This window comes from Borostomias antarcticus (assembly GCF_949987555.1).
Source record: "Borostomias antarcticus genome assembly, chromosome: 22".
Classification (NCBI taxonomy): domain Eukaryota; kingdom Metazoa; phylum Chordata; class Actinopteri; order Stomiiformes; family Stomiidae; genus Borostomias; species Borostomias antarcticus.
Window position 1 is genome coordinate 5,852,959 of NC_140255.1, and position 26,536 is coordinate 5,879,494.

The 26,536-nt window shown below is 44.8% G+C and overlaps 1 protein-coding gene across 1 annotated transcript; it reads left to right on the forward strand.

Annotated features, from left to right (window-relative positions):
* Nucleotides 1-1,598: 1,598 nt before the first annotated feature.
* On the forward strand, nucleotides 1,599-26,094 carry cmn (calymmin; the record flags this gene model as incomplete). The annotated part of the gene is made up of 29 exons (XM_084456593.1): nucleotides 1,599-1,605; nucleotides 1,715-1,777; nucleotides 2,526-2,576; nucleotides 3,268-3,309; nucleotides 3,457-3,498; nucleotides 3,586-3,639; nucleotides 4,248-4,343; nucleotides 4,539-4,595; nucleotides 5,200-5,516; nucleotides 5,832-6,189; nucleotides 10,985-11,041; nucleotides 11,189-11,239; nucleotides 11,857-11,901; nucleotides 14,991-15,068; nucleotides 17,565-17,624; nucleotides 18,150-18,215; nucleotides 18,656-18,712; nucleotides 19,062-19,109; nucleotides 19,220-19,291; nucleotides 19,496-19,561; nucleotides 20,025-20,081; nucleotides 20,290-20,358; nucleotides 20,715-20,783; nucleotides 21,013-21,075; nucleotides 23,175-23,246; nucleotides 23,426-23,464; nucleotides 23,920-24,189; nucleotides 25,913-25,978; nucleotides 26,090-26,094. 29 exons carry the CDS (start codon nucleotides 1,599-1,601, stop codon nucleotides 26,092-26,094), a joined length of 2,397 nt encoding a protein of 798 aa, XP_084312719.1.
* Nucleotides 26,095-26,536: the final 442 nt, after the last annotated feature.

Below are 26,536 nucleotides of genomic sequence, written 5' to 3' on the forward strand. Positions count from 1 at the left end.
TCTACCTTACCCTTATCAATACTCTACCTTACCCTTATCAATACTCTACCTTACCCTTATCAATACCCTACCTTACCCTAATCAATACTCTACCTTACCCTTATCAGTACTCTACCTTACCCTTATCAATACTCTACCTTACCCTTATCAGTACTCTACCTTACCCTTATCAATACTATACCTTACCCTTATCAATACTCTACCTTACCCTTATCAGAACTCTACCTTACCCTTATCAATACTCTACCTTACCCTAATCAATACTCTACCTTACCCTGATCAATACTCTACCTTACCCTTATCAGAACTCTACCTTACCCTTATCAATACTCTACCTTACCCTTATCAGTACTCTACCTTACCCTTATCAATACTCTACCTTACCCTTATCAGTACTCTACCTTACCCTTATCAATACTCTACCTTACCCTTATCAGTACTCTACCTTACCCTAATCATTACTCTACCTTACTCTTATCAATACTCTACCTTACCCTCATCAATACTCTACCTTACTCTTATCAATACTCTACTTTACTCTTATCAATACTCTACCTTACCCTTATCAATACCCTACCTTACCCTAATCAATACTCTACCTTACCCTTATCAGTACTCTACCTTACCCTTATCAATACTCTACCTTACCCTTATCAGTACTCTACCTTACCCTTATCAATACTCTACCTTACCCTAATCAATACTCTACCTTGTTGACTGTCCTTATACAGAGCCAGTCATATACGTAGGAGAACAGGTATTGAATAACAGAGTGGTGACCTCTGATCATAAAAGACAGAGGCCCTGGACAAATGGTGAGCAGGAGCGTCAGGACTGGGGCTGGATGCCTATTGGGCAAGGCAGCAAGCCCAATGTTCAGTTCTCCACTACCCTCATCGGTGCCCTCAGCTCTGGTCAAACTTGTAGCAGATTCACTAATGTCTGATCCAATAATAACATGTTGTGTAACACTGCTGCAGGCTATGGTGCCTGGGCTGGCGTGCCCAATGGACAAGGAGCCAAACCCAATGGTATACTCCATAGTCTATAATCTCTAGTCTATAATCTACCATAACCTTATGAATGTTTTCAGTTTTTGTAACAGATAAACAGATTTGATCCAACACACAATTATGTAACACAACCTTGTAAATGCTGCAGGCTATGGAGCGGGAGCAGGTGCTCCTAATGGACAAGGGGGCAAGCCCAACGGTAGGCTAGCCCCTCTGCACTTAATTTTGGTGTTGGTCTCGCAGTTAGACATGCATTATAATAACATTTTATTCATAATTATCTCTTTATTTAATGATTGTTCATAATGAGGAAGGCTAAAGCGTGTAACAGCAGATTTCAGGTTCCTTTCATACTGAGAATGTTTTGTTTTTTTTAACTCTAGGTTATGGGGCTCAGACTGGGACTGCTAATGGACACGGAGCTAAAGCCAACGGTACCTTCCTCCCTAACGTTGTAATGTTGAGTGTATTCATTATATCATGTCATTAAGAACTGAGGTAAATTAGCTGATTTTTTTGGCGGCATTGTTGCCATCTTCAGGCCAGGGAGCTGCAGCGGGCGCATCCTACAGTAACGGAGCCAGGATGAATGGTGAGAGAGCGAGAGTTTGAGAGATGAAAATCTTCACGTACACACCCGTTACAGACAGAGGAGGTGCTAGATGTGGTTCACAGCATGTGAGCGTTCATGTGTTCCACAGGAGGCTACGGAGGGGCAGGTAGCAAGCCCATGAAAGGATATGGACGACCGCCTTATGGAGCAGGTACACAACTCTATGCAAAAGCCCAAGACTTCAACTGGCTTAGTCCATAACTTATGAAACTACGAGTATCTCCTCCTCCACAGTCTCATCTCTTTTCTCATGGTCATGTGATGGCAGGTATCGGAGTAGGACCTCAGAGGGGCCTTGAAGTACCTCAGCTAGCAGGACACCAGCGGAGGGGTGAGTGTGACGGGGACAGCTGAAGGTGACAATACAGCTATGTGGATCATCATGTTGTTTCAGAGCTATCTGCTAATGCCGTGTTGTATGTTTCCAGTGTATGGAGGATATAGCTATGGGTACGGAGCACAGACCCAGGGAGGTGAGCTCAAATCGCAGTCTTGGTTATTGTGTCGTCTGGAGGACTATATCTATTATATATATACTGTACGCCCTTGTCTCTGAACCAGGGTACAGGATGAACAGGGGCTATCCTAGAGCTGGCATCGGTGCTGGGTATAGGCCCACCAATGGAGGAGGATCAAAGGGACCCAAGTCAGGTACACAGACAGGCCTGTCTTCCAAGTTGTACTGGAAGTATGTCTTTCTGAGTTGTTCATGTTGCTTTCTAACTCTTTTTGATTATAACTAGGTTACGGTGCACCCAACGGACAAAGGGCTAAACCCAACGGTACGTACAGTAACACTTATTAACAGACAGGTTTGGTGTAATGAAGTACTAGTTATCACAGTTCTAAAGATGACACTAATGACCAGTGTGTTGAGCTGACGCATGTTCAACCTCCAGGCTACGGTGGTCAGGCTGGCCTGCCCAATGGACAAGGTGCCAAACCCAACGGTAAACCTCCTGGTCACCTTTTACTATCATAATGTGTTTATTTATTGTCTTGTTTTAAGGGCCTGTATCAGGAAAACCGCTGTTTGTGTACACTGAAGTCATCTGATCTCTCTGTAACATCTGTCATTCTCAATAGGCTACGGTACTGCTCCCAATGGCCATGGTGCTAAACCCAGCGGTATGTTGAAGCTATGCTGTTTTTTCTTATTATTCTTATTCCACCTCATTCTGTTTCAACATGAAATCACCCTGCCATGTTCCTGATGGGTTATGCTTGTGTTCCAAAAGCATAGGAAGCTAAACACAATAAGCACACCGTTTCTCTCTGTTTGCTAATTCAATTCAATGCAGTAATCACAGTCTTCACGGTTTCTCAAAGGTTTAGTAGTTGAAAAAGATCATCTCTGTCTTTGAACGGTTTCTCAAAAGTCTAGTTGAACCAGATAATCCCTGTCTTTGAACGGTTTCTCAAAGGTCTAGTTGAACCAGGTAATCTCTGTCTATGAATGGTTTCTCAAAGGTTTAGCTGTTTCATTTCAGTCACTCCACCATTTATTCATAATGTAAAGCACTAATATGCTTGTAACTTGTCTAATATGCTTGTAACTTGTGTAATTGTTGTATCTTGTGATTCAAGATTCATTTATCCACAGGCTATTACAATAAGTGCTCTTGTTGTTTTTACCTGTAGGTTATGGTGGTGTACCCAACGGTTATGGTGCCAGGCCCAATGGTAATGATTGATCTGCCTGGATGCTGCTTCATCCAAATTCATCTGTTAAAGATACATTAGATATGTACTGTAATGGTCAGATGATATTAATCAAGCTGTTGAGACCACCCAAGACCATTGTTAAGCTTATTCATGTGTTAATTACAGGCTATGGATATCCCAACGGGGGTGCAAAGGCACCCAAACCAGGTAAATGACCAGATCATGGTCTTATTATCATATTATTCAGTAATTATTGAATGGTGCTCTTGTTTGAATAACTTAAATTATCTCAAGGATATGGTGGAGGTGCTGGTGGTGTGCCCAACAGATATGGAGCAAAGCCTAATGGTAAATCTCTACCCGTAATGGTTCCTGTTTTCAGTAACGTTTTGGTTTTACCAAATGTACTTGATGTATGTACCTAGTGTATGTACTGTACCTAATGTATGTACCTAATATACCTCATGTATGTACCTAATGTATCTTATGTATGTACTAATTTGTAATCACTTCAAATTTGGAGGCATAGGCATCTGTCCAGGCAAATAATCTGTTTTAAGAACCTCTTTTTAGGTTTTAGGTTATGGTTATATTATATATTATCTATATTTAGGCTATAATATATCATCTATATTTAGGTTATATTATATTATCTATATTTAGGTTATGGTGCTGCTGCCGGATCTCCCAATGGAGGCGGAGTCAAACCAGGTAACCCTGCTCTTAACCCTAAGGAATAGTAAATTAGTATGCAGTATGTTCTAGCTTGCGCATCCTAACCCTAACCCTGACTAATTGGAACCAGGTACTTAAAATAAAGCGTCATTCTGTATACTGTACCACATGTGACATTAGTTACTGAAATCACCTTATACACTTTCAATATTGTATTTCTGGTATTACCAAATTGAATTTTTAGATATCAAGCTAATAGGCGACTACTTGCTGGTTCATAGGTTATGGAAATGGAGCACCACAACTACTAATGACCAAAGGTGTTGGAGCAGGTGGAGCAGGTGTACCCAATGGAGGTGGCAAAGCACCAAATGGCGGTAAGCGCTCACTAACCCTAGCTGCGGATTTTAATTTGGGAGTTCTGCATGCATTAGATGCATGTCATTTTTTCTTCCAATGTCTGTCATCTGTCTTTTACATTTGTCACTGTGTTCATGAAGCAATATGTCTGCCTGTTGCAATTCACATTATCCCGAGTCACGTGAGTCAGTGAACGCTCTTGTGGTTCCTAGGGTATGGGGGTCCTGCTGGTGTTCCCAATGGACAGTTGCCTAACATAGCCAAAACTGGTAAATGCTACATGTTGTCTGTGTCATTGGCATCTCTTTTTGTCCTCTCCGTTTGTCAAGTGTCATTTTATTGGTTGAAGTTTGTTTGTCTTCCATTTGTGTTTTGTCCTAAACAACTTGTGTGAAGATCTCTGTGTCTTGACATGTAGACTAAGCAATAATTGAGTGTTGTGGCGTTCCGTGTTGTGTTTTCTTGTTCTATGTATGCATGAGCATTGTCTGTCATAGTTTGGGTCTTATTTGTTTTGTCAGAGGTATTGTTCGTTTTGTCCTCTAACTGATCTTGTTAAGTGGCTGTTGTCCAGCATGTTTAATTCGTCATGCTGAGTATGGTGCAGTAGGTACATAGTGACTGTGTTTGGGTTCCCAGGTTACAGTGAGCCAAGCGTCCAGGGTAATGGTGCTGGTGCACTAAATGGGAAGGGGCCCAAAGGTGAAGTTCTTACTCCTGTAGCACCAACTCCTGCGCCACTGGAGCCAGAACAGCCAAGCACAGGGGTTGCGGTACCAGCCGCAGAACCAACCCAGGCACCTGCTGCACCAGAGCCAACAAAGGGTGTAGCTCATCCAGTTGTAACACAAGGGAAATCCCCAAAGCCTCCAGCTCCAGCGGTGCCACAAGGGAAAGTACCTGCGCCAGAACCAGCACCAGTGGTTCCCCAAGGAAAGTACCCAAAGCCTGCACCAGAGCCAGTGGCCCCAAAACCAGTAGCACCAGAACCAGCACCAGTCATTCCCCAAGGGAAGTACCCTAAGCCAGCACCTGAGCCAGCACCAGTCGTCCCACAGGCAAAGAGTCAAAAACCAGCACCAGAACCAGCACCAGTGATTCCGCAAGGGCGATACCCAAAACCAGCACCAGAACCAGCACCAGTGAATCCCCAGTGGAGGTTCCCAAAACCAGCACCAGGACCAGCACCAGTAATTCCCTTAGGGAGATACCCAAAACCAGCACCAGGACCAGCACCAGTGATTCCACAATGGAGGTACCCACAACCAGTGCCTGCAGTTTCTCAAGGGAAGTACCCAAAACCTGCACTACAAGGAGCACCAGTTGTTCCCCAGTGGAGGTACCCAAAACCTGCAGCACCTGAACCAGCACCAGTGGCCCCAGAACCGCTAGCACCTGAACCAGCACCAGTGGCCCCAAATCCAGTAGCACCTGAACCAGCACCAGTCGTTCCCAAAGGGAAGTACCCTAAGCCAGCACCTGAGCCAGCACCAGTCATCCCACAGGCAAAGAGTCAAAAACCAGAACCAGCACCAGTGATTCCCCAAGGGAGATACCCCAAACCAGCACCAGAGCCAGCACCAGTGAATCCCCAAGGGCAATACCCCAAACCAGCACCAGAACCAGCACCAGTGATTCCCCAGTGGAGGTACCCAAAACCAGCAGCTCCAGAACCAGCACCAGTGATTCCCCAGTGGAGGTACCCAAAACCAGCAGCTCCAGAACCAGCACCAGTGATTCCCCAGTGGAGGTACCCACAACCTGCAGCTCCAGAACCAGCACCAGTGATTCCACAGGAGAAGGGTCCAAAGCCAGTGGCACCAGCAGTGCCTCAAGGAAAGGCTCCCAAAGTAGCAAACATGGGTAAACATTTACGATTCTCTGCATGTCCATGAGATCGTGGTTTGTGTTTAATGGCATGCCTTGGTAACTATTTCCTACTAACTAACTTCCTGTTTTAAGGACCCTTTGTGTCACTGACCCACATTAATGCAGATGAGAGGTCCAACTTTTCCAGTGTCTTCAGAAATCTTACACACCACCTCTCTGATCTGTGTACTTAGTACCGGTATGAGCATGTGTATTGTGGTATTAATGTACTCCACTAGGAGCTACATTGTTCTGTATTTTGTTAATCTGCAGAGGTATGCAACAAAGGCACAGTATGTGCACCATGTGTATGTCAGTCTGTGGAAATGATCTTGAAATTACTTATTTTACTATTTGATACTGTATGAATGTGTTTCAAATTTCTATTGACAGTATTTGCCTATAGATATGGATTGTCATTTGACTAAATCTGGGCCCTTGAATAAAACAAACACTGATGACTTTGTGGTCTTCAGGTGGTGGTGCTGAAGGTGTGGTGCCCTACGGACAAATGCCCTACTTACCTATAGAAAGTCTTGGTAAATGTCCTTACAGTATTTCGATTCAAAGGTTTTTAAGGGATGTTCTCTTAAAATTCAATTTCAAATTCAACCAATAACAAATTAACATCACCAACAGCAAATTAGAAATTTGATCTTAATTTAGGGAATATGATAGAATCCTGTAAGATTAAGAGAACAACCTGCAGTGTCCAAATCTTTATCTGTAGTGATTTTTGTGTTTGTGCATTGTGAATGCCAGTGCCTAGTGTGTTCTAGAGTATTAGCTGTAGTCACTAGCTGCCTGTGTCTATTGTTTTTGGCTGATTGTTCAGAGATGTCTTATCTCAATTCTGTTAATAGTTTTAATGCATGTAGAGTACTGTGGATTCTCTTAAGGGCCCTCTCATCAGTGCGTTTGCATGCTGCTGATGAGCAAAAAGTATGAGATCAGTCTCACTGCAAGAACTGGCCAAGAGTTGGCATCTCGACGCATGGGTTTGCATGGGTATACAGTAGGGATGTCATCTTAAACGTATGGTGTGTGTGTCTGAATTATTAAGTAGCCTAAATGTTATATTGTAATAACAGCATTTGCGTTGGCTAGTGTGATGCCGAGGGCCTTGTCAATGCCAGTATTCACTAACTATGTTTTGTATTGTCATTTTATATGGAACTTTAAAACTGATTTGAATGTGGTTCGCACTGTTATCTTTTGAAAAGGTATGTTTGACACTTGCTAGAGGACAATATATTTCAGTTACCCTGTTTTTGCCCCAATCTATCATATAGTATATAACTAAAATTTAACTGTACATCTTATTAGAAGTAAAACCCTAACGTAATCGAGTGTGCATATACTGTAAAACAAACAGCCTGTTATTGCCTGCTGCAGGTGCTATAAAAAGTAGTAGTTTCTTTGTGTTTTGATATTCTTCAGTGGTAGCATTTTTGACAGTAGTTAGTCATCCATAGTTAACAACCAATTTAGCTTAATTCTGAATACAAATCCCCTGTCAGGTTATGTCACTGGAAGCGCTGTGCCAGAGCAGAAACCTGCAGGGGCCAGCATGCCTGCAGGGGCCGTCGCTCCTGAAAGTCAGGCTCACCAGAGCAGCAGAGCCGCGGTCACCAAAGGTGCGCCTGCACCTGTGACGGTGGCCGCTACGAACACTGGATCCATCGCCCCTCAGGAAGAACCTGGGGCTGAGGGTGTGCTGGAAGAAGTGAACATTAGTGAGGCTGCAGTGACACCCCAGGAACCAGAGAGGGCCCCTGCTGCAGTGACACCCCAGGAACCGGAGAGTGTCCCTGCTGTAGTGGAGCTGCCTGAGCTGCAGCAGCAGTCGAAAGTGGGGAGTCCTGGTAATCCAAAACTTGATGCGTTTTGTTCATGACGACGACAGCGCCATCGCGTCCACAGTGCATGTGTCACCTAGGTGGATCACTGGTCCTCGCACACGTCTCCACCCGTCCTGCATCTTGTCACGTTTAGTGCATGTGTGTACATGTTGAGTCAGTTTATTGTATCTACAGTACAGTACTGCTGCCAATGATAGGGTAGCAATGCCAAGATCGCTAGGATCATCAAAACCAACAAAAGATTGATGCTGTGCATTTCTCTAGCAGTTTAGTTTGAACCCATTATAGGATGCGTACAGTAAGAGACCCATTGCACTGCATCAATCATGTAGCATACAGTCAGCTCCATAAATACTTGGACATTGATACAATTTTCATCATTTTAACTCTGTTCACCACCACTATGGATTTGAAATGAAACATTTAATGTGCTTTAAATGCAGACTTTAATTTAGTCTTTAATTTGAGGTATTTACATCCAAATCAGGTGAACAGTGGAGTTGCAACACATTGTATATGTGGTGCCCCCCTTTTTAGGGGACCAAAAGTAATTGGACAAACTAACATAACCATAAATCAAATGGCCAATTTTAATATATTGGCTGTAAATCCTTTGCAGTCAATGGCAGCCCGAAGTCTGGAACCCACAGACATCACCAGACACCGGGTCTCGTCCCTGGTGATGCTCTGCCAGGCCTCTACTGCAACTGTCTTCACTTCCTGCTTGTTCTTTGGGTTTCCCTTCAGTTTTTTCAGCTAGTGAAATGCATGCTTTCGCAGTATGCTTCAGGTCCAATTATTTCCAATTATTTCTGAAGCATTTGGCTGAATATGAGCAGATAATATTTCCCGAAACACTTCAGAATTCATCCTGCTGCATTTGTCAGCATTCACATCATCAATAGATACAAGGGAACAGCCATACATGCCCACGCCATAACACTACGACCACCATGCTTCACTGATGAGGTGGTGCTTTGGATCATGAGCAGTTCCTTCCCTTCTCCATACTCCTCTCTTCCCATTATTCTGGTACAAGTTGATCTTTGTCTCATCTGTCGGAGGTTGTTCCAGAACTGTATAGGATTTTTTCATGTGTTTTGGCAAACTCTAATCTGGTCTTCCTGTTTTTGAGGCTCACTAATGGTTTACATTTTGGTGAACCCTCTGTATTAACTTTGGTGAAGCCTTCTCGATTGTTGACTTTGACACAAATACGCCTTCCTCCTGGAGAGTTTTCCTGATCTGGCCAACTGCTGTGAAGGGGTCTTTCTTGACCAGAGAAATAATTATTCTGTCACCCACCACAGTTGTTTTCTATGGTCTTCTGGGTCTTTTGGTGTTGCTGAGCTCACTGGTGCATTCTTTCTTTTTGTGTGTGGCTGTAAGCCAGCACACCTTGGATAGCGTTTGTCTGGTTATCACTCACTCCCTCCCTCCCTCCCTCCCTCCCTCCCTCCCTCCCTCCCTCCCTCCCTCCAGTGAATGTTGACCTGCATTTCTCTGTTGGCACCACAAGAGGCAGTAGTCCCAGCACACCAAAATAAAGAAGGACACCAAAACCAACCTGTCAATCCCCACTCCACAAGTAGAGTAGCGGTGAAAGCATTGGACTCCCACCCGGGAGACCGGGGTTCAAGACCCGATGGGGATGATTTTATGGGACTATACCCCAAACCTCCACAAGTTCATCCTTTCACACCGACCTTTACCCCTTGCCTTATAGGTCAGATCCTGTCCCAACCCCAACCCTTATTCTAACCAACCCACACTAGGGACTGGAAGAAGGACACCAAAACCAACCTGTTGATCTCCACTGCACAAATAGAGTAGGGGTGAGAGCATAGGACTCCCACCCGGGAGACCGGGGTTCAAGACCTGGTGGGGATGATTTTATGTTATCATCAGTGTAACTGCTTTAGCCACTGACCCCTACCATTAATGTTATGGAAGCTGCTGCTACATAGTTGTTATGAACTCATGAGCTAACTGGCTATCCCACTCTTATTGTGCTGGATTAGTATTGGAAGCATTGGGACTGATGTGTCCAGGCGACAAGACCTATCTTAATTTATCAGACATTATTTCATGTCATTTCAATTCACAGCTATTTCAGTAGCATGGCTAGCTTCTGTCCTACCAGTCCTGAACAGAAACAAGCCAGCCACACACATAAGGCAGGCTGGAGCTGGCCTGGTTAAGAATGTACCAAACAGTTGATTTGGCCACAACTAATGTTTTTGCTATCTCTCTGATGGGTTTGATGGGTTGAAAGTCTGCACTTAAAGAACATCTTGATTGTTTCATTTCAAAATTGTGTCAATGTCCAATTATTTATGGACCTTATTGGTTTTATGATTCTAGCCATCTTGGCATTGCTACCATCTTCCCCTGATGTGTTATGTTGCATGCTTCTGTGCTGTGTTGACTGGTGATGTTTCATTCTCCTACTGTACATTGGAGCTTTTGAAACAGATTCAGAATGAATAGTCAAAATGATACAGTACCGTCGCTGTGTTCAATGTTTTGGTCAGGTTTGTGATCCCTGTATTTTCAGTCAGTGACTGTAACTTAAAATGAAACGTTCTGTGTTTATAGTTGTAATACCTCATTACCTCCAGTAGAAGCTGTGTGTTATTTCCAAATGTTTACAGCAGATCTGATGTGATACTGAGGTAGTTTGGTTTAATGTAAGGTTTAGATCAGAGTTTTGATCTAGATCCTCTATCAATGCTTATGTGTAAACACCAGAGTTCAAATTGGTGTTATTATTACTTCCCTTGATCCGCTGGCCTGACTAGTTTGTGAGGGGTCTGCTGGTGTCAAGCCTGATGGAGACCAGGTGGATGGAGAGAGCAGGGTATTATGGTCTGTCTTGCCAGCCTTGTTTGATCACTTACCTTGAAACCCCTCAGAAAATGCTGAAGAAGCTGGTGAAGGAGCTGGAAACACCGATGGGCAGGGAGCTAAGCCAGCCAAACCTGGTAAACACTAGTTACTTCACACTAGTCAAATATGCAGTACACTTCTAAAACTAAATGTATGACCAAAAATAGTAATATAGCAGTGGTTCTTTTGCTGTTAACAATGTTACATTTTCATCGTACGTTTTTCTGACACGGGTGTTCTAGACTGCGGGCCCTCAGGACTAAACGGGCAGTGGGTGAAAATACCCAGAAATGGTAAACCAAGACCGGTGTTTAACATGGTGATCAGAATGGCATGTAGGCTAAGAGCCATATATTCGGATCACTGTGACGTCTGAGCTCCTATAGGTGCATGCTGACTCTTTAAAGGTGCTATAGATAACATTTGTATCTTTTTTCTTTAATTTCTGTTTCTTTTTTTAATACTATTGACTCACGAGCCTTGTTGCAGTTTTTATTTTTCCTTTTTTCATGATTTATCTAAATAGAAATGTTATCTATAACACCTTTAACTCTAGGTTGTAACTAGATTGTGTTTGCATGGATGGTTCTTTGTTTCTGGGCCTAGCATGTTTGTTCTGTCTGTTCTGGTGTTCTGGTGACATGTTTGTTCTGTCTGTTCTGGTGTTCTGTTGACATGTGTTGTTGTGTAGTGGGTCCTCCCATATTTTTGAGTGTATGTCCTCAGATTCCACCTCCTTCCTTGTCACCTCTCCTCTCCTGGTTGTATTGTGTTGAATCTGTTTGACCTGTGCTCCTATCGTAGAACTAGGATTCCATAACTTTATATCATTCAAAATACTAAAACTGCTTGATCACTAACGAGGCGTGAATTGAGAATGCTTATTTTGCCTAAAATCCTGTAATTTAAGGTTACGGTGCAGGAGCTGGGGTCCCCAATGGAGCTAAACCCAACGGTAAACAGACACTGCACAGTAAACTGCAGTTATTGTGTGTTGGCCTAACAGTCAGTGTTCATTCAATTTCCTGGTTTTATATCAGTTATCATGATTTGTTGTGCGTGCCCTGTTAATGGTGATCAGGATACGGTGTTCCTGGTGTTCCTAATGCATATGGTGCTAAACCCAACAGTACTGTAGTGTAGATCAGTTCTCTGCAGCCGCTTGGTTGCACCAGCTGATCTTAAGTTCCATCTTAAGTTCCGTCTTAAATTTCACACTAAACACTACGTTCAAACTAGTTAGTTTGATACTAAAGTTGTGTCAATGTTCGGTTGCACCACTGAGACGTAAATTTCATCTTCGTTACTGGCATAAAGTCCACACTAACCAAAACATTGTTGCAGAAAATGAAGTTTTCGCTGTTTGTGGCCAATCATCGCCAGCCGCCTACTCCGATAACATAAATGTTAGTAACTCGTTAACTCCGATCTAACCTTGGAAGTTACATTCAAACTAAGCGACGTTCCGGCTTACGATCAGCTGGTGCAACCCTGTGCTGAGGCCGCGTTTCCCAGAGCCATCGTAGCGCTAATTCATCGTAAGATATGTCGTAAACTCTCCCTCTAGGTGGCGCATCGTTTCCCAGAGCCTTCTTAGGCTAAGGTATACTGGGAAACAGCGCATCCAAAGGTACATCGTAAATCAATGCTATTTTCGATGCCCACTAAGACGACCACCTAGTCTGGGAATCACCCATTCTGACCCATTCTGTCTAGTGTGTGGTTCAGAACTCCGTGTTATTCAGGTCATGTTATGAGGCAGTGTTTTGATCGTTTTTTTTCTTAACAATGTTTAAGCATGATCTTTTCCTTCTAATCTTTTCTGCGAAAGCACAATAGCATGCATTGGATTTTGTCTTGTTTTTATAGGATATGGAGCTGGAACTGGAGCTGGATATCCCAATGTAGGGGGAGCTAAAGCGCCCAAACCAGGTGCCGTATATTATCCTAAATTGACCTTTGTCATATCAGTGTTTACATTTATTACACTTGGGTTACAGCTAACAGGGCTGTCAACAGTAGCTTAAAAGTGTGTTGTCCTGATCTGTGGCCATTAGTGATGAGACGGTATACCGTAAAACCGTGAACCGCTGTATAAAATGTCCACGGCATTAGAACCGTGACATTCCCTGTGGATACGGTATTACGTTTACGGTATTCCACAATAATGCGCTGCTGAAACTTTCACATTTCACACTGCACAGGCACGCACACTAATGTTCAATAAAGCTGTTTTCCTTCCAAGTAAAATACTTGTTTTTTTATGTGTGTTGGGGAGGTGAAATGGCATAACCATGAAATACTGTACCGTGTAACTACTGTAGAGACTGTACCGTACCGTAATGCAAAAATCCATACCGTCTCATCCCTAGTGGCCACAATGCATGGTAGCATATCTAAAGTGTCAGTAGGCCTACCTACTGTATGTGAGCGCTCTGTCACATGTGCAGTAGCTGAAGTTGTGACCCTGTAGGTTATGGTGCTGGAGCAGGAGGCTACCCTGTCCCTTATCGGAACGGAGCTGGAGCTGGAGCTGGTAATGCCAACACCCAACATCACATCATGTTACTCCGTCATCTAGGCCTACTACAATTTCATATAGCTATACTTGTGATGGGCTACTTGATAGGGTAATTTCTGTGCCAACGGTGGAGAAGATTTCAAATTCAAGTCAAAGGTTGCCAAGTCCAATCAGTCAAGTTGTAGCTTCCAAAACCATCCATGCTTCCCTGACATCCCTCGTTTTGCTTTCTACAGGTCTTGGATATCCTTATGCAGGGCAACCCAAGCAGCATGGTGAGACAACCATACACTTGCCTACACAAACCACCGTCATGAGAACCAGCATACACAAACTAGCTTATCTAAAGAACCAGTCATGAGAACTAGCCTGCTGTGTTAAGTGTCAATCTTATAGCCTACCTTTTTGCTGGCTTGCTGTCTGCTAGCCTACTGCTTGACATCCTGAGGCAATGGGTGTTGGGACAGGTAAGCTAAGAATAGCCTATATTTGAAGACTACAAATCTTAATTGTTATAAAGCCCACATACTTAGCCTAGTTGTATCCTAATTCAGTCCTGTTGGGTAATATGAATGTAGAAAACGTGTCCTTGAATGGAGGACTTTCTGCACCTCTGTACCCGAGTTGACTGCGCGCGACCATGATTTATTCCCGCCACTACGAGTTATCATTGTTCACAGGTTCCCGCTAAATAGGAGGCCTGGTACGACCATCCCGTTCTCGAGCTCGCTAGATCGGGATGGTCATACCAGGCTACTAAACAGATCGGGATGGTCATACCAGGCTACTAAACAGATCGGGATGGTCATACCAGGCTACTAAACAGATCGGGATGGTCATACCAGGCTACTAAACAGATCGGGATGGTCATACCAGGCTACTAAACAGATCGCGATGGTCATACCAGGCTACTAAACAGATCGGGATGGTCATACCAGGCTACTAAACAGATCGGGATGGTCATACCAGGCTACTAAACAGATCGGGATGGTCATACCAGGCTACTAAACAGATCGGGATGGTCATACCAGGCTACCAGGCTAGGTGGTCATACCAGGCTACTAAACAGATCGGGATGGTCATACCAGGCTACTAAACAGATCGGGATGGTCATACCAGGCTACTAAACAGATCGGGATGGTCATACCAGGCTACTAAACAGATCGGGATGGTCATACCAGGCTACTAAACAGGTGGTTCATACCAGCCTACTAAACAGATCGGGATGGTCATACCAGGCTACTAAACAGATCGGGATGGTCATACCAGGCTACTAAACAGGTGGTTCCCGCATAATCGTTTGCGTTCGCGCGCTAGTGTTCTAGGCTATAAAATAGGCTAGGCTACATACAGTACCAGGAATGGCCTCTGACATGAGTGGATGATAAATCTTGACTAGGAGGCTAACTTCCCCAGAATTAGAATAAGAATCAATCAACTAATTTTAGGCGGCCCACATAATGGCTATTATATTACATTTTGCATATAGTGTTTTTGATTTTCTAAACCTTCTGATTTTGTAGGCTATGGTAATGGTCAAGGAGTATATCCTGGAGCTGGTTATGGAAATGGAAATGGTTATGGAGCACCACCTGCTAATGGTAGGTTGAGCAAGATAGCCAACAGCACAATTCTCATTTAAGGTGTAGCTACTTTAGGCTATTTAACTACTTAATAATTATTTTATAACGTAGCATGCTTATGATATATGCTTTTACTTAGCCTACTCATTTTTTGATTTGTGATTCTCACCCTAGCTTAAGATTTGTAAATGTTTCCTCTCTCTCAGTTAAAGCTGGCCCAGGTGATGCCATCAAAGGTAGAGTTACAACTGTGCATTTATGTTATTTGGTGGTTACGATGACTAGGTTTCATTAACATGGCATTAGTTTACTAAATGCCCTTCTCGTTCCCCCTGCAGGCTATGGATATGGTGCTGGCGTACAGCCTGGTTATGATGCTGGTTGGTTTATAAATCACATTTCCACTCCATGCCTTGCAGGCCGATGCGCTTTGATAGGGATTTAGTGGGTTCACTAGAGATGACATAGTCACACTAGGGATGACAGTCACACTATGGCATAGCACTAGAGATGACATACTGTAGTCACACTGGAAATGACATAGTCACACTACAGATGACATAGTCACACTACAGATGACAGTCACAGCACTACAGATGACAGTCACAGCACTACAGATGACATAGTCACACTAGAGATCACAGTCACAGCACTACAGATGACAGTCACAGCACTACAGATGACATAGTCACACTACAGATCACATAGTCACACTAGAGATTACATGGTCACACTAGGGATGACTTTCACTCTGATGATAGTCACAGAACTAGAAATTAGAGTCACAGTAGAGATGACATAGTCACCACACTAGAGATAAGATACTCACATTAGAGATGACAGTCACACTAGAGATGACATAGTCATACAGTAGCACTAGAGATAACATAGTCACACTAGAGATGACAAGAGTCACACTAGAGATAACATAGTCACACTAGAGATAGTCTGGCTCAATGGATGTAGGTTTTGGCAATAAACCTTGTCATTCGTTGTCACACTGCCCAATCAGAGTCTGGCAACACAAATTAATCTGATTCGGCCGAGAGATTCTCTCGGCACCAATCAGATTCAATCCCGACTATTTTGCTGACTGTGATTGGTTTAAAGACATACTGCGTTTCCCCCCCCCCTTATTGCAGAATGGTAATATGTCCAGCCAGACCTGTCTCCGGCGCTGGCACAGCGTAAACGAAGTGTGGAGATAGGTCTGGCTATGCGAGACTACACTAGAGATGACAGAGCCACACTAGATATGAAATAGTCAAAGCACTAGAGATGACATACACTGGAGATGATGGAGTCACACTAGAGATGGCATACTCACACTAGAGATGACAGAGTCACACTAGAGATGACATACTCATACTGGAGATGATGGAGTCACACTAGAGATGACATACTCACACTAGAGATGACAGAGTCACACTAGAGATGACATACTCATACTGGAGATGACGGAGTCACACTAGAGATGACATACTCATACTGGAGATGATGGAGTCACACTAGAGATGACATACTGGAGATGATGGAGTCACACTAGAGATGACGGAGTCACACTAGAGATGACGGAGTCACACTAGAGATGACATACTGGAGATGATGGAGTCACACTAGAGATGACGGAGTCACACTAGAGATGACGGAGTCACACTAGAGATGACGGAGTCACACTAGAGATGACGGAGTCACACTAGAGATAACATACTCACAGCAGCAGTATAGTGAAACCTCTTCACTCTCTTGCAGGTCTTGGTCAGGGTGTGCCGGCTGTAGACAGCAAATCAGGTACATACACTATGACCGCCAGTGGCTTCATTACTTAACACCAGGCATTTGATGAACACATTTAAAGGCTGGGAGGCAAATTAATAGATTTCTCTGTTTGACTCCATGGTGGATTTATAATGACACGGCTGGATTTATTTCAGCTGGTCTGGGAGGTGGGTATGGAGCAGAACCAGGAAATGGCAAATATGGTGAGAACCACACTCCAGAACAGTACTGTTCTTTAAACAGTGGGTAGAACCACACTCCAGACCAGTACTGTTGTTCTTTAAACAGTAGGCAAGGCCTCAGTTTGTCTGATATTTACAGAACTGAGGACCTCTAGTGGCTAGATTTATAAAGGCTACATTGATCAGTATATACTTCATGGTCGTACTACACTTACAATAAGCCATATGCTATTTTCTGTTGTTTCTAAAGGTGGAGCTGGACAGTTTCCTTACAATGGAGCACCGGTCATTCCTGCTGGACTTGATGGTAAGATATTTAAATATGTACACTGCAGCGCATAGGAGGAGCGGCGTCTGGATCTGACTGAAGTAACTCCTTGTCCTTCTTTACAGGAACCAGTCATTTCGAGCCCCTGCAGGCTGGTCTCGGCCCTGAGGGGAAGGCAGGCAGCATGTATGCTGGTGGGTATCCTGTCCCTTGTGCTTGTAAATATTTATGTGTGAGGTTGTGTTGTTATTGTGTAATGATGATTCTCTGACCGGTTCTGTCCAGGGATGGGAGGCTTGCCGTACGGCGGACTGGTGCCAGAGGCCAAATCTCCCACCAAATACGGTGAGTTTTTCCCTCACAGTCTGGAGCAGGTTTGGTATGGCTGTTCTGTTTCTCTGCCAATAAGGATCTCCACGGAGGAAAAGAGAAACAGGAAGTTAACACACAACACAAACACACCACACACACACACACATAACGCAACACAAACACAATATAAACACACAACACAAACACATAACACAACACAAACGCAACAAAAAACACCCAAGCATGGATGGAGGAGGGCTGGGAGAAGGCAGTGGAGAATTGAGAGGTCTTGGAAAGTTGAGAGGGACTCTTGAGTGTGTGATGACCTGGGGCAGGGAGCTCCAGAGAGAAGGCCCTGTCATGGTGACATTTGGACCTACAGTAGAGGTGGAGAGGAGGGAGGCTGAGGCAGATCTGAAGGACCAGGACAGTTGGTAGGGGAGAGGAGGTCTGGGAGATACGAGGGGACCTTCATGGACCTCAAGTGTGTCAGCGTCAGCAGCCGTGGTTCATACCGCCGCCTTGCTCGCCCTCACGCATTCTCTCGCTTCGTCTCAGGCATCGGGGGCTTGCCCTTCAGCGGCCAGCCCCTCGGACTGGGGGCGAACACGGGAGGCAAGTATGGTATGTGGCCCGCGCCTCGCCCGCGCCTCGCCCGTGTCTGTCAGTGTGTGCTCATGTTCGCGTTTCATGTGGATCCGTTTTAAAAATGCATGTCTGTTGGTGATATTTGTATTTACAGGTTTTGTCTGCATGTATTATATGGATGTGTTTGTATTTACATGATTTGTCTTTGCATGTATTGTGTGCTTGTATATATTTATGTGTATGAACATATGAATGTACGGCTGTATAGTAAACCGTATATAATATATACTGTACACAGTGCATGCTGTGTGTGTCTTCATGAATCTCTGTACCGTTGCACGTTCTGTTCGTTATATGTGCATGTATTGTAATTATACATGCATGTGTAAAAGTCTTGCTGTGTATTGCATGGGTGAATGCATGTTCATGTCTATGTTCGTGTTTACATTTTCACATAATCCCACCATCACGCTCAGGAAATGGTGGAAGTCCCTACGGACCTGGAGGTGACGGGAAATCCGCTGAGAAGTATGGTGAGCCATGTTCTCCTGTCTCTCTAACGGTACCCCGACAACGCATGTCCGAGCTGTCTGCTTTCCTCACAGTCAGCTGAGTGAACCTGTTCAGCGATATGTTGACCAGGTTAAGAAGAAGTCAGTCCAGTAATCGTTCAAACCTGTTAAGAAGTCAGTCCAGTAATCGTTCAAACCTGTTCAGAAGTCAGTCCAGTAATCATTCCAACCTGTTAAGAAGTCAGTCCAGTAATCATTCAAACCTGTTAAGAAGTCAGTCCAGTAATCATTCAAACCTGTTAAGAAGTCAGTCCAGTAATCATTCAAACCTGTTAAGAAGTCAGTCCAGTAATCGTTCATGCTGTTGCAGGCAGTCTAGGTGCTGGCATTGGAGGAGACCCTGCTGCTGGTAAATATGGTGAGAGCTGTTGGATGAGGATTTACGTGTATTTCAGTATTTCAGTGTTACAGACTCTATGGTAGTGAATGGATGTTGTATAATCACACGTTCTGGCCTCTCCTCCCCAGGATACGGAGCGCTGCCCTACGGAGGACAGCCACTGGGCCTGGGGGCTGATGGGAAATCAGCTGGCAAATATGGTGACTTCCTCTCTCTCCTCTACACCACTCTGACCCGGAGTCCTCCTAACAGAGTCACCATTCTGTTTTCTACCCCTCATAAACCGCCTTGCTGCTCCTCTCTCTCTCCCTCTCTCTCTCTCCCTCTCCCTCTCTCTCCCTCTCTCTCTCTCTCTCTCTCTCTCCCTCTCTCTCACTCGCTCTCACTCGCTCTCCGTCCTGCAGGCTATGGAGGTTTGCCCTATGAAGCTCAACCCGTAGGACTGGGCCCTGATACCAGGTCACACTACGGTGAGCTCTTTCATCATGAATATCTCCTCAGGAGCTCCGCGTCCTCGCTGGTTTATTCATGTATATACTGTGTGTCCTCGCTGGTTTATTCATGTATATACAGTACTGTGTGTCCTCGCTGGTTTATTCATGTATATACTGTGTGTCCTCGCTGGTTTATTCATGTATATACTGTGTGTCCTCGCTGGTTTATTCATGTATATAATGTGTGTCAGTTGTTTATCTGTTATGCCGACCCCTCTGGAACCAGTAACCACAGCCTGAGCCAAACAGCATCTAAACATAGAGATGAATGTTCTGTTAGTGTTCACAGTGCCGAACTGCATTCTTGGCCGTTTGTTTCTACAAACACAGAGATATTGTGCTATTCTTTATATTTTTTGTCATCATATAGTTTAAACGTGTGGTGAGTGATAGTCTTAAATAGAGGAATGTGTGCTTACAATATACTTTGTTTTTATAGAGCTGGGAGGGATTCCCTACGAGGCTCTGCCCCCTGGGCCTGGAACAGGCCAATATGGTGAGCTTCGACACACCTGGCAACCTCTTTAACAATCTAAAGCAACCGCTCTGACAAACCTGGCAACTGTTCTGTCATTCTAAACCAACCGCTCTGACAAACCTGGCAACCGCTCTGTCATTCGAAAGCAACCTCTTTTTTTCTGTCAATGTACTTTTTGTTGCCTGGCTGTCTGACCTCTGCTCCTCTGCGGTCGCCATGTTAGCAGGGGGGGCGGTTCCCTACGCACCAGAACCACTCGGACTCGGAGGGGAGGGAAAACCTGCCGGAAAATACAGTGAGACTAAAACATACTGTCTGGACACTCACTCATACTGCCCTGTTATTGTCGCCTTCTGTTCATATGGGCTCAGTCACTCCTCTTCTTCAGTCTCCCAATCAGTCAATCTCAATCAATCCGTGTCTCCTCAAAGATTTGACCAGAAGCGCTGTGTTACTGCTCCGACTTCTCAGAAGCGCTGTGTTACTGCTCCGACTTCTCAGAAGCGCTGTGTTACTGCTCCGTCTTCTCAGAAGCGCTGTGTTACTGCTCCGACTTCTCAGAAGCGCTGTGTTACTGCTCCGTGTTCTCAGAAGCGCTGTGTTACTGCTCCGACTTCTCAGAAGCGCTGTGTTACTGCTCCGTCTTCTCAGGTAAACCAGGAGCGTACGAGGCCCAGCCGCGAGAACTCCTGCCCAACGGCCAGTCTGCAGGACTCTATGGTAGTTCATTATGATGTACTATACGTCCCTCTGTCCTCCTGTCTCATGATGTAGACGGGTTCATCCAGATCTCCCTCTGTTTCCTCAATGTCCCTCTCCTCTCCTCTCCTCTCCTCTCCTCTCCTCTCCTCTCCTCTCCTCTCCTCTCCTCTCCTCTCCTCTCCTCTCCTCTCCTCTCCTCTCCTCTCCTCTCCTCTCCCTCCTCTCTCCTCTCTCCTCTCCCTCCTAGAGCTAGCCGGCCTGCCCTACCAGACCCTCCCCCTCCAACCAGAGAACGCGGGGAAGTCCTACGGTAGGTTAGACAGTAGGAAGGTCCTACGGTAGGTTAGACAGTAGGGAAGTCCTACGGTAGGTTAGACAGTAGGGAAGTCCTACGGTAGGTTAGACAGTAGGGAAGTCCTACGGTAGGTTAGACAGTAGGGAGGTCCTACGGTAGGTTAGACAGTAGGGAGGTCCTACGGTAGGTTAGACAGTAGGGAGGTCCTACGGTAGGTTAGACAGTAGGGAGGTCCTACGGTAGGTTAGACAGTAGGGAAGTCCTACGGTAGGTTAGACAGTAGGGAGGTCCTACGGTAGGTTAGACAGTAGGGAGGTCCTACGGTAGGTTAGACAGTAGGGAGGTCCTACGGTAGGTTAGACAGTAGGGAGGTCCTACGGTAGGTTAGACAGTAGGGAAGTCCTACGGTAGGTTAGACAGTAGGGAGGTCCTACGGTAGGTTAGACAGTAGGGAGGTCCTACGGTAGGTTAGACAGTAGGGAGGTCCTACGGTAGGTTAGACAGTAGGGACAGTAGTAATATGTGTAGTGTGCCCTAGAGCTACAGCACGAGCCCTCTGCCTCTCTGGTCCTTTACCTTTCTCTACCTCTCTCCTCCTCTGTTTCTCTCCTCCTCTGCCTCTCCATCTCTACCTCTCCTCCTCTCTCTCCTCCTCTACCTCTTTCTCCTCCTCTCTCTCCTCCTCTACCTCTCTCCCCTCCTCTCTCTCCATCTCTACCTCTCCTCTCTCTCCTCCTCTCTCTCCATCTCTACCTCTCTCCTCTACCTCTCCTCTTTCTCCTCCTCTCTCTCCTCCTCTACCTCTCTCTCCTCCTCTCTCTCCATCTCTACCTCTCCTCCTCTCTCTCCTCCTCTACCTCTCCTCCTCTCTCTCCTCTACCTCTCCTCCTCTCTCTCCTCCTCTACCTCTCTCCTCCTCTCTCTCCTCTACCTCTCCTCTCTCTCCATCTCTACCTCTCCTCCTGTCTCTCCATCTCTACCTCTCCTCCTCTCTCTCCTCCTCTACCTCTCCTCCTCTACCTCTCCTCCCTCTCCATCTCTACCTCTCCTCCTCTCTCTCCTCCTCTACCTCTCCTCCTCTCTCCTCCTCTACCTCTCCTCCTCTCTCTCCATCTCTACCTCTCCTCCTCTCTCTCCTCCTCTACCTCTCCTCCTCTCTCCTCCTCTACCTCTCCTCCTCTCTCTCCATCTCTACCTCTCCTCCTGTCTCTCCTCTACCTCTCCTCTCTCTCCATCTCTACCTCTCCTCCTCTCTCTCCATCTCTACCTCTCCTCCTCTCTCTCCATCTCTACCTCTCCTCCTCTCTCCTCCTCTACCTCTCCTCTCTCTCCATCTCTACCTCTCCTCTCTCCATCTCTACCTCTCCTCCTCCCTCTCCTCCTCTACCTCTCCTCTCTCTCCTCTACCTCTCTCTCCTCCTCTCTCTCCTCCTCTACCTCCTCCTCTACCTCTCCTCCTCTCTCTCCTCCTCTCTCTCCTCCTCTACCTCTCCTCTCTCTCCTCTACCTCTCTCTCCTCCTCTCTCTCCTCCTCTACCTCCTCCTCTACCTCTCCTCCTCTCTCTCCTCCTCTCTCTCCTCTACCTCTCCTCCTCTCTCCTCCTCTCTCTCCTCCTCTACCTCTCCTCCTCTACCTCTCCTCCTCTCCTCTCTCCTCCTCTCTCTCCTCCTCTACCTCTCCTCCTCTCCTCTCTCCTCCTCTACCTCTCCTCCTCTCTCTCCATCTCTACCTCTCCTCCTCTCTCTCCTCTACCTCTCCTCCTCTCTCTCCTCTACCTCTTCTCCTCTCTCACCTCCTCTCTCTCCTCCTCTACCTCTCCTCTCTCTCCATCTCTACCTCTCCTCCTCTCTCCTCCTCTCTCTCCTCCTCTACCTCTCCTCCTCTCTCTCCTCCTCTACCTCTCCTCCTCTACCTCTCTCTCCTCCTCTCTCTCCTCCTCTACCTCTCCTCCTATACCCCTCTACCTCCTCCTCTCTCCTCCTCTACCTCTCCTCCTCTCTCTCTCCTCCTCTCTCTCCTCCTCTCTCTCCTCCTCTCTCTCCTCCTCTACCTCTCCTCCTATACCCCTCTACCTCTTTCCTCCTCTCATCCTGACTGGCTCCTCTGTCTCTAGTGAAAGGAGAGGTACTGAGCCAGCAGCCACTCGCAGCAGTTGAAGGAGAAGGCCGATCAGTGGATAAATACGGTGTGTTTTTGGACAGTAACAGTATAAATACGGTGTGTTTTTGGACAGTAACAGTATAAATACGGTGTGTTTTTGGACAGTAACAGTATAAATACGGTGTGTTTTTGGACCGTAACAGTCCACTCATTTTTCTGGTCTCCCACACATTTCTGTGAGTCACCTCCTTCTGTGTGTTTCAGGAAATGGAGGCTACATCCACGGTCAGATCCAGCCAGAAGGTAAAGGAAGAGGTCCAGACTCCCCTGTGAAGTCAGACATAATGAGCACTTCACAAACACAGGACACATGTAGAGGTAGATGGTACCTGTTCCAGGTGCTAAAGACAGGTACCATCACAGCAACCCAGCGTCACGCTGTTTTTAGATCGTTTATAAGAAGAATTCAGTAGATTTCTGAATGTCTTCCAGTTGCAGCCATTCCCCTGCGTTGTTGACTGGGCGTGTCAGGGTTTGGGCTCAGGGCTTTCCCTGAGGGTCATGTTGTTTAGTGTCTGTGTGGCTGGATGTGCTTCAGTCTTGTTCATGCTGATCGTGCAGCTTCTGTCCTTTACCCACTCCTCCCTTCCTTTCTCCTCCTCACATCCCTCCTTCCCATCCTGCCTCCTCCCCCCTGTCATCCTTCCTCTCTCCCTCCTCCCCTCCTCCTCTCTCCGGACCCCTCGTTCCTCCCCCAGTGGTCTCCTTCCCAGCAGCCCCCACCTCCGGCCCCGCCCCCGCCCTCGCCCTCCCCATCCCCTCCTTTGTGCCGCTGGTCTCCTCCTTCCCCCCCGAGGTCCCTCCCGCGGCGGGGTCCGAGGCCGCCGCCCCCACCGTTCTTCCCCCGGCCTCCCTGGCGCCCCCCCCCCAGCAGCCCGGGGGCCTGCCCCCGCACCGCCCCCCCCCCAAGATCCACATCCAGCAGCACCTCCAGCTGCACTTCCACCCGCAGGACAAGTCGTGGAGAGGTAACAGGCTCAGCACGGGCAAGATGCGGAACATTAGGCCCGGGGTCAAAGGGCAAGATACTGAACATTACACGTCTGGTTTGGCTTACAGGTTCTAGTTCTGAACACCAGTCAGTATGATATGGATACCAGTCAGATTGAATGGACACCTAGTTGTGATTCATTGATCCTGTTTAGCATGGCTGAAGAACCGACCCTTTCACAACCTGACGGACGGTTCTAATGTCAGACATCCCAGCTGTGCGTTCCTGCTGGGACAGCTTTATTCTCTCCTACACCAGCGCCGTGGAGATGAACACTCCTCTCTCTCCATCTCTACCTCTCCTCCTCTCTCTCCTCCTGCTGGGACAGCTTTATTCTCTCCTACACCACCGCCTTGGAGATGAACACTGAGTGACAGACCTGTCTAGAGAATGACAGGAATACTGCATGTAGATGTAGAATAAAGGCTCCGAGCTCTAATGGGAATAATCAGCCAGTTACGCAGAGAGAATGAACCTCCGAACCTTGGTCACAGAACCTGCATTGCTCGCTTAATGTGATGCGATGAATGCATGAATATCACACAGGGCTCCAGTGCAAAATGTAGTTGTTTCAAAACTGTAACTATGAGGTCGTCTGATGTCTGATGCTGCAAATCATGAATTTTCCTGTCAGTGTATTTAAGGTTGTGAAAGATGAAAGAGGTCATTCTAGCGTTGAATTGACCATCCAGAAAATACATGTTTTTACATCATATTTAATCTCGGCTACCCAAGACTCATCATAATTTTTGATTATTGAATGTAGTATAATATTGAATATAATATATATAATATAATACACAATAATATATTTTATGTAGTTTTGTATATTATAATATATTGAATGTAGTTTAATATCTAATATACTGAATGTAGTTTAATGTCTAATATAAAATACTGAATGTAGTTTAATGTCTAATATAAAATATTGAATGTAGTTTAATGTCTAATATAATATATTTAATGTAGTTTAATATCAAATATAATATATTTAATGTCATTTAATATATATATATAATGTAGTTTAATATCAAACATAATATATTGAATGTAGCTTAATATATGTTATACGATATTGAATGTAGTTTAATGTCTAATATAATATTTAATGTAGTTTAATGTGTAGTATCATGTATTTAATGTAGTTTAATATTTAATATATTTGATGTTGTTTAATATATAACATATTTAATGATGTTTAATATATGACAATATATTTAATGTAGTTTAATGTGTAATATAATATATTAATGTAGTTTAATATATGATATACTGTTTCATGTCATTTAATATATGATATTATATATTTCATGTAGTTTAATGTGTAATATAATATATTTGATGTAGTTTAATGTATGACATACTATATTTGATGAAGTAGTATCTAATATATTTAATGTACCTTAATATGATATAATATATTTCATGAATTTTAATATATGATATAATATATTTCATGAATTTTAATATATGATATAATATATTTCATGAATTTTAATATATGATATAATATATTTCATGTACTTGAATGTTACATATAATATTTTTCATGTAGGTTAGTATATGGTATGATATATTTCATTTAGTTTAATATATGACATTATATATTTCATGTAGTTTAATAACTATCATGATTGTGAGCAGCTCCTGCGAGAAATGAATTATGGGAAATGAGTGATTAGTTTCCTTCTCATTTTCAGGAGGAAAAGATGGCCAAGGACAGAAGTATGAGTTGAATGGATTCTTTGGGCACGGTGCTCACCAAGGTACACAAAGACAACATGAACTGAGCAATAACAATGTTTCCTGAGAGGAGCCGTATGAACCCAGCAGCCTGAACCTCTCTTTCTCACCTTGATCCTTCTGTTTCCTCACAGGTTGACCAGGGTGAAGGTGGACAGCTTTTCATGTATTTCTCTAAACTTGATTTATTTTTTTTGTATTGTTTTTTAATTGTTGTATATTTTTGTGTTTATCTCTTTAATTGATCCTGAGTTTTGTGTTGTTTTTCATACGTACCCTCCATGCTAAGTCCTTCCATACAAACCAGTGTTTTGTGTTTTTGTGATGCTTGCTATATCGTATAGGTAGTTATGTTGCACATGTTGGTATTCATGGTTGGGTATCTCTGTCTGGTCTCTCCTCTCTCACGTCAGTCCCCTCCTTACTGGTCATTCATTATTCACGATAGAGAGACCAGCTTCAGAGTCCGTCTGCTGCAGATACCCAGTGTGTTGATTGAATCAGTCAGTTTTGTCTGCATGTTGTCCTCTCAGCATAGTTGTATGAACTCAAACTCAGAGTAATTTATTTTGCATGGGAAA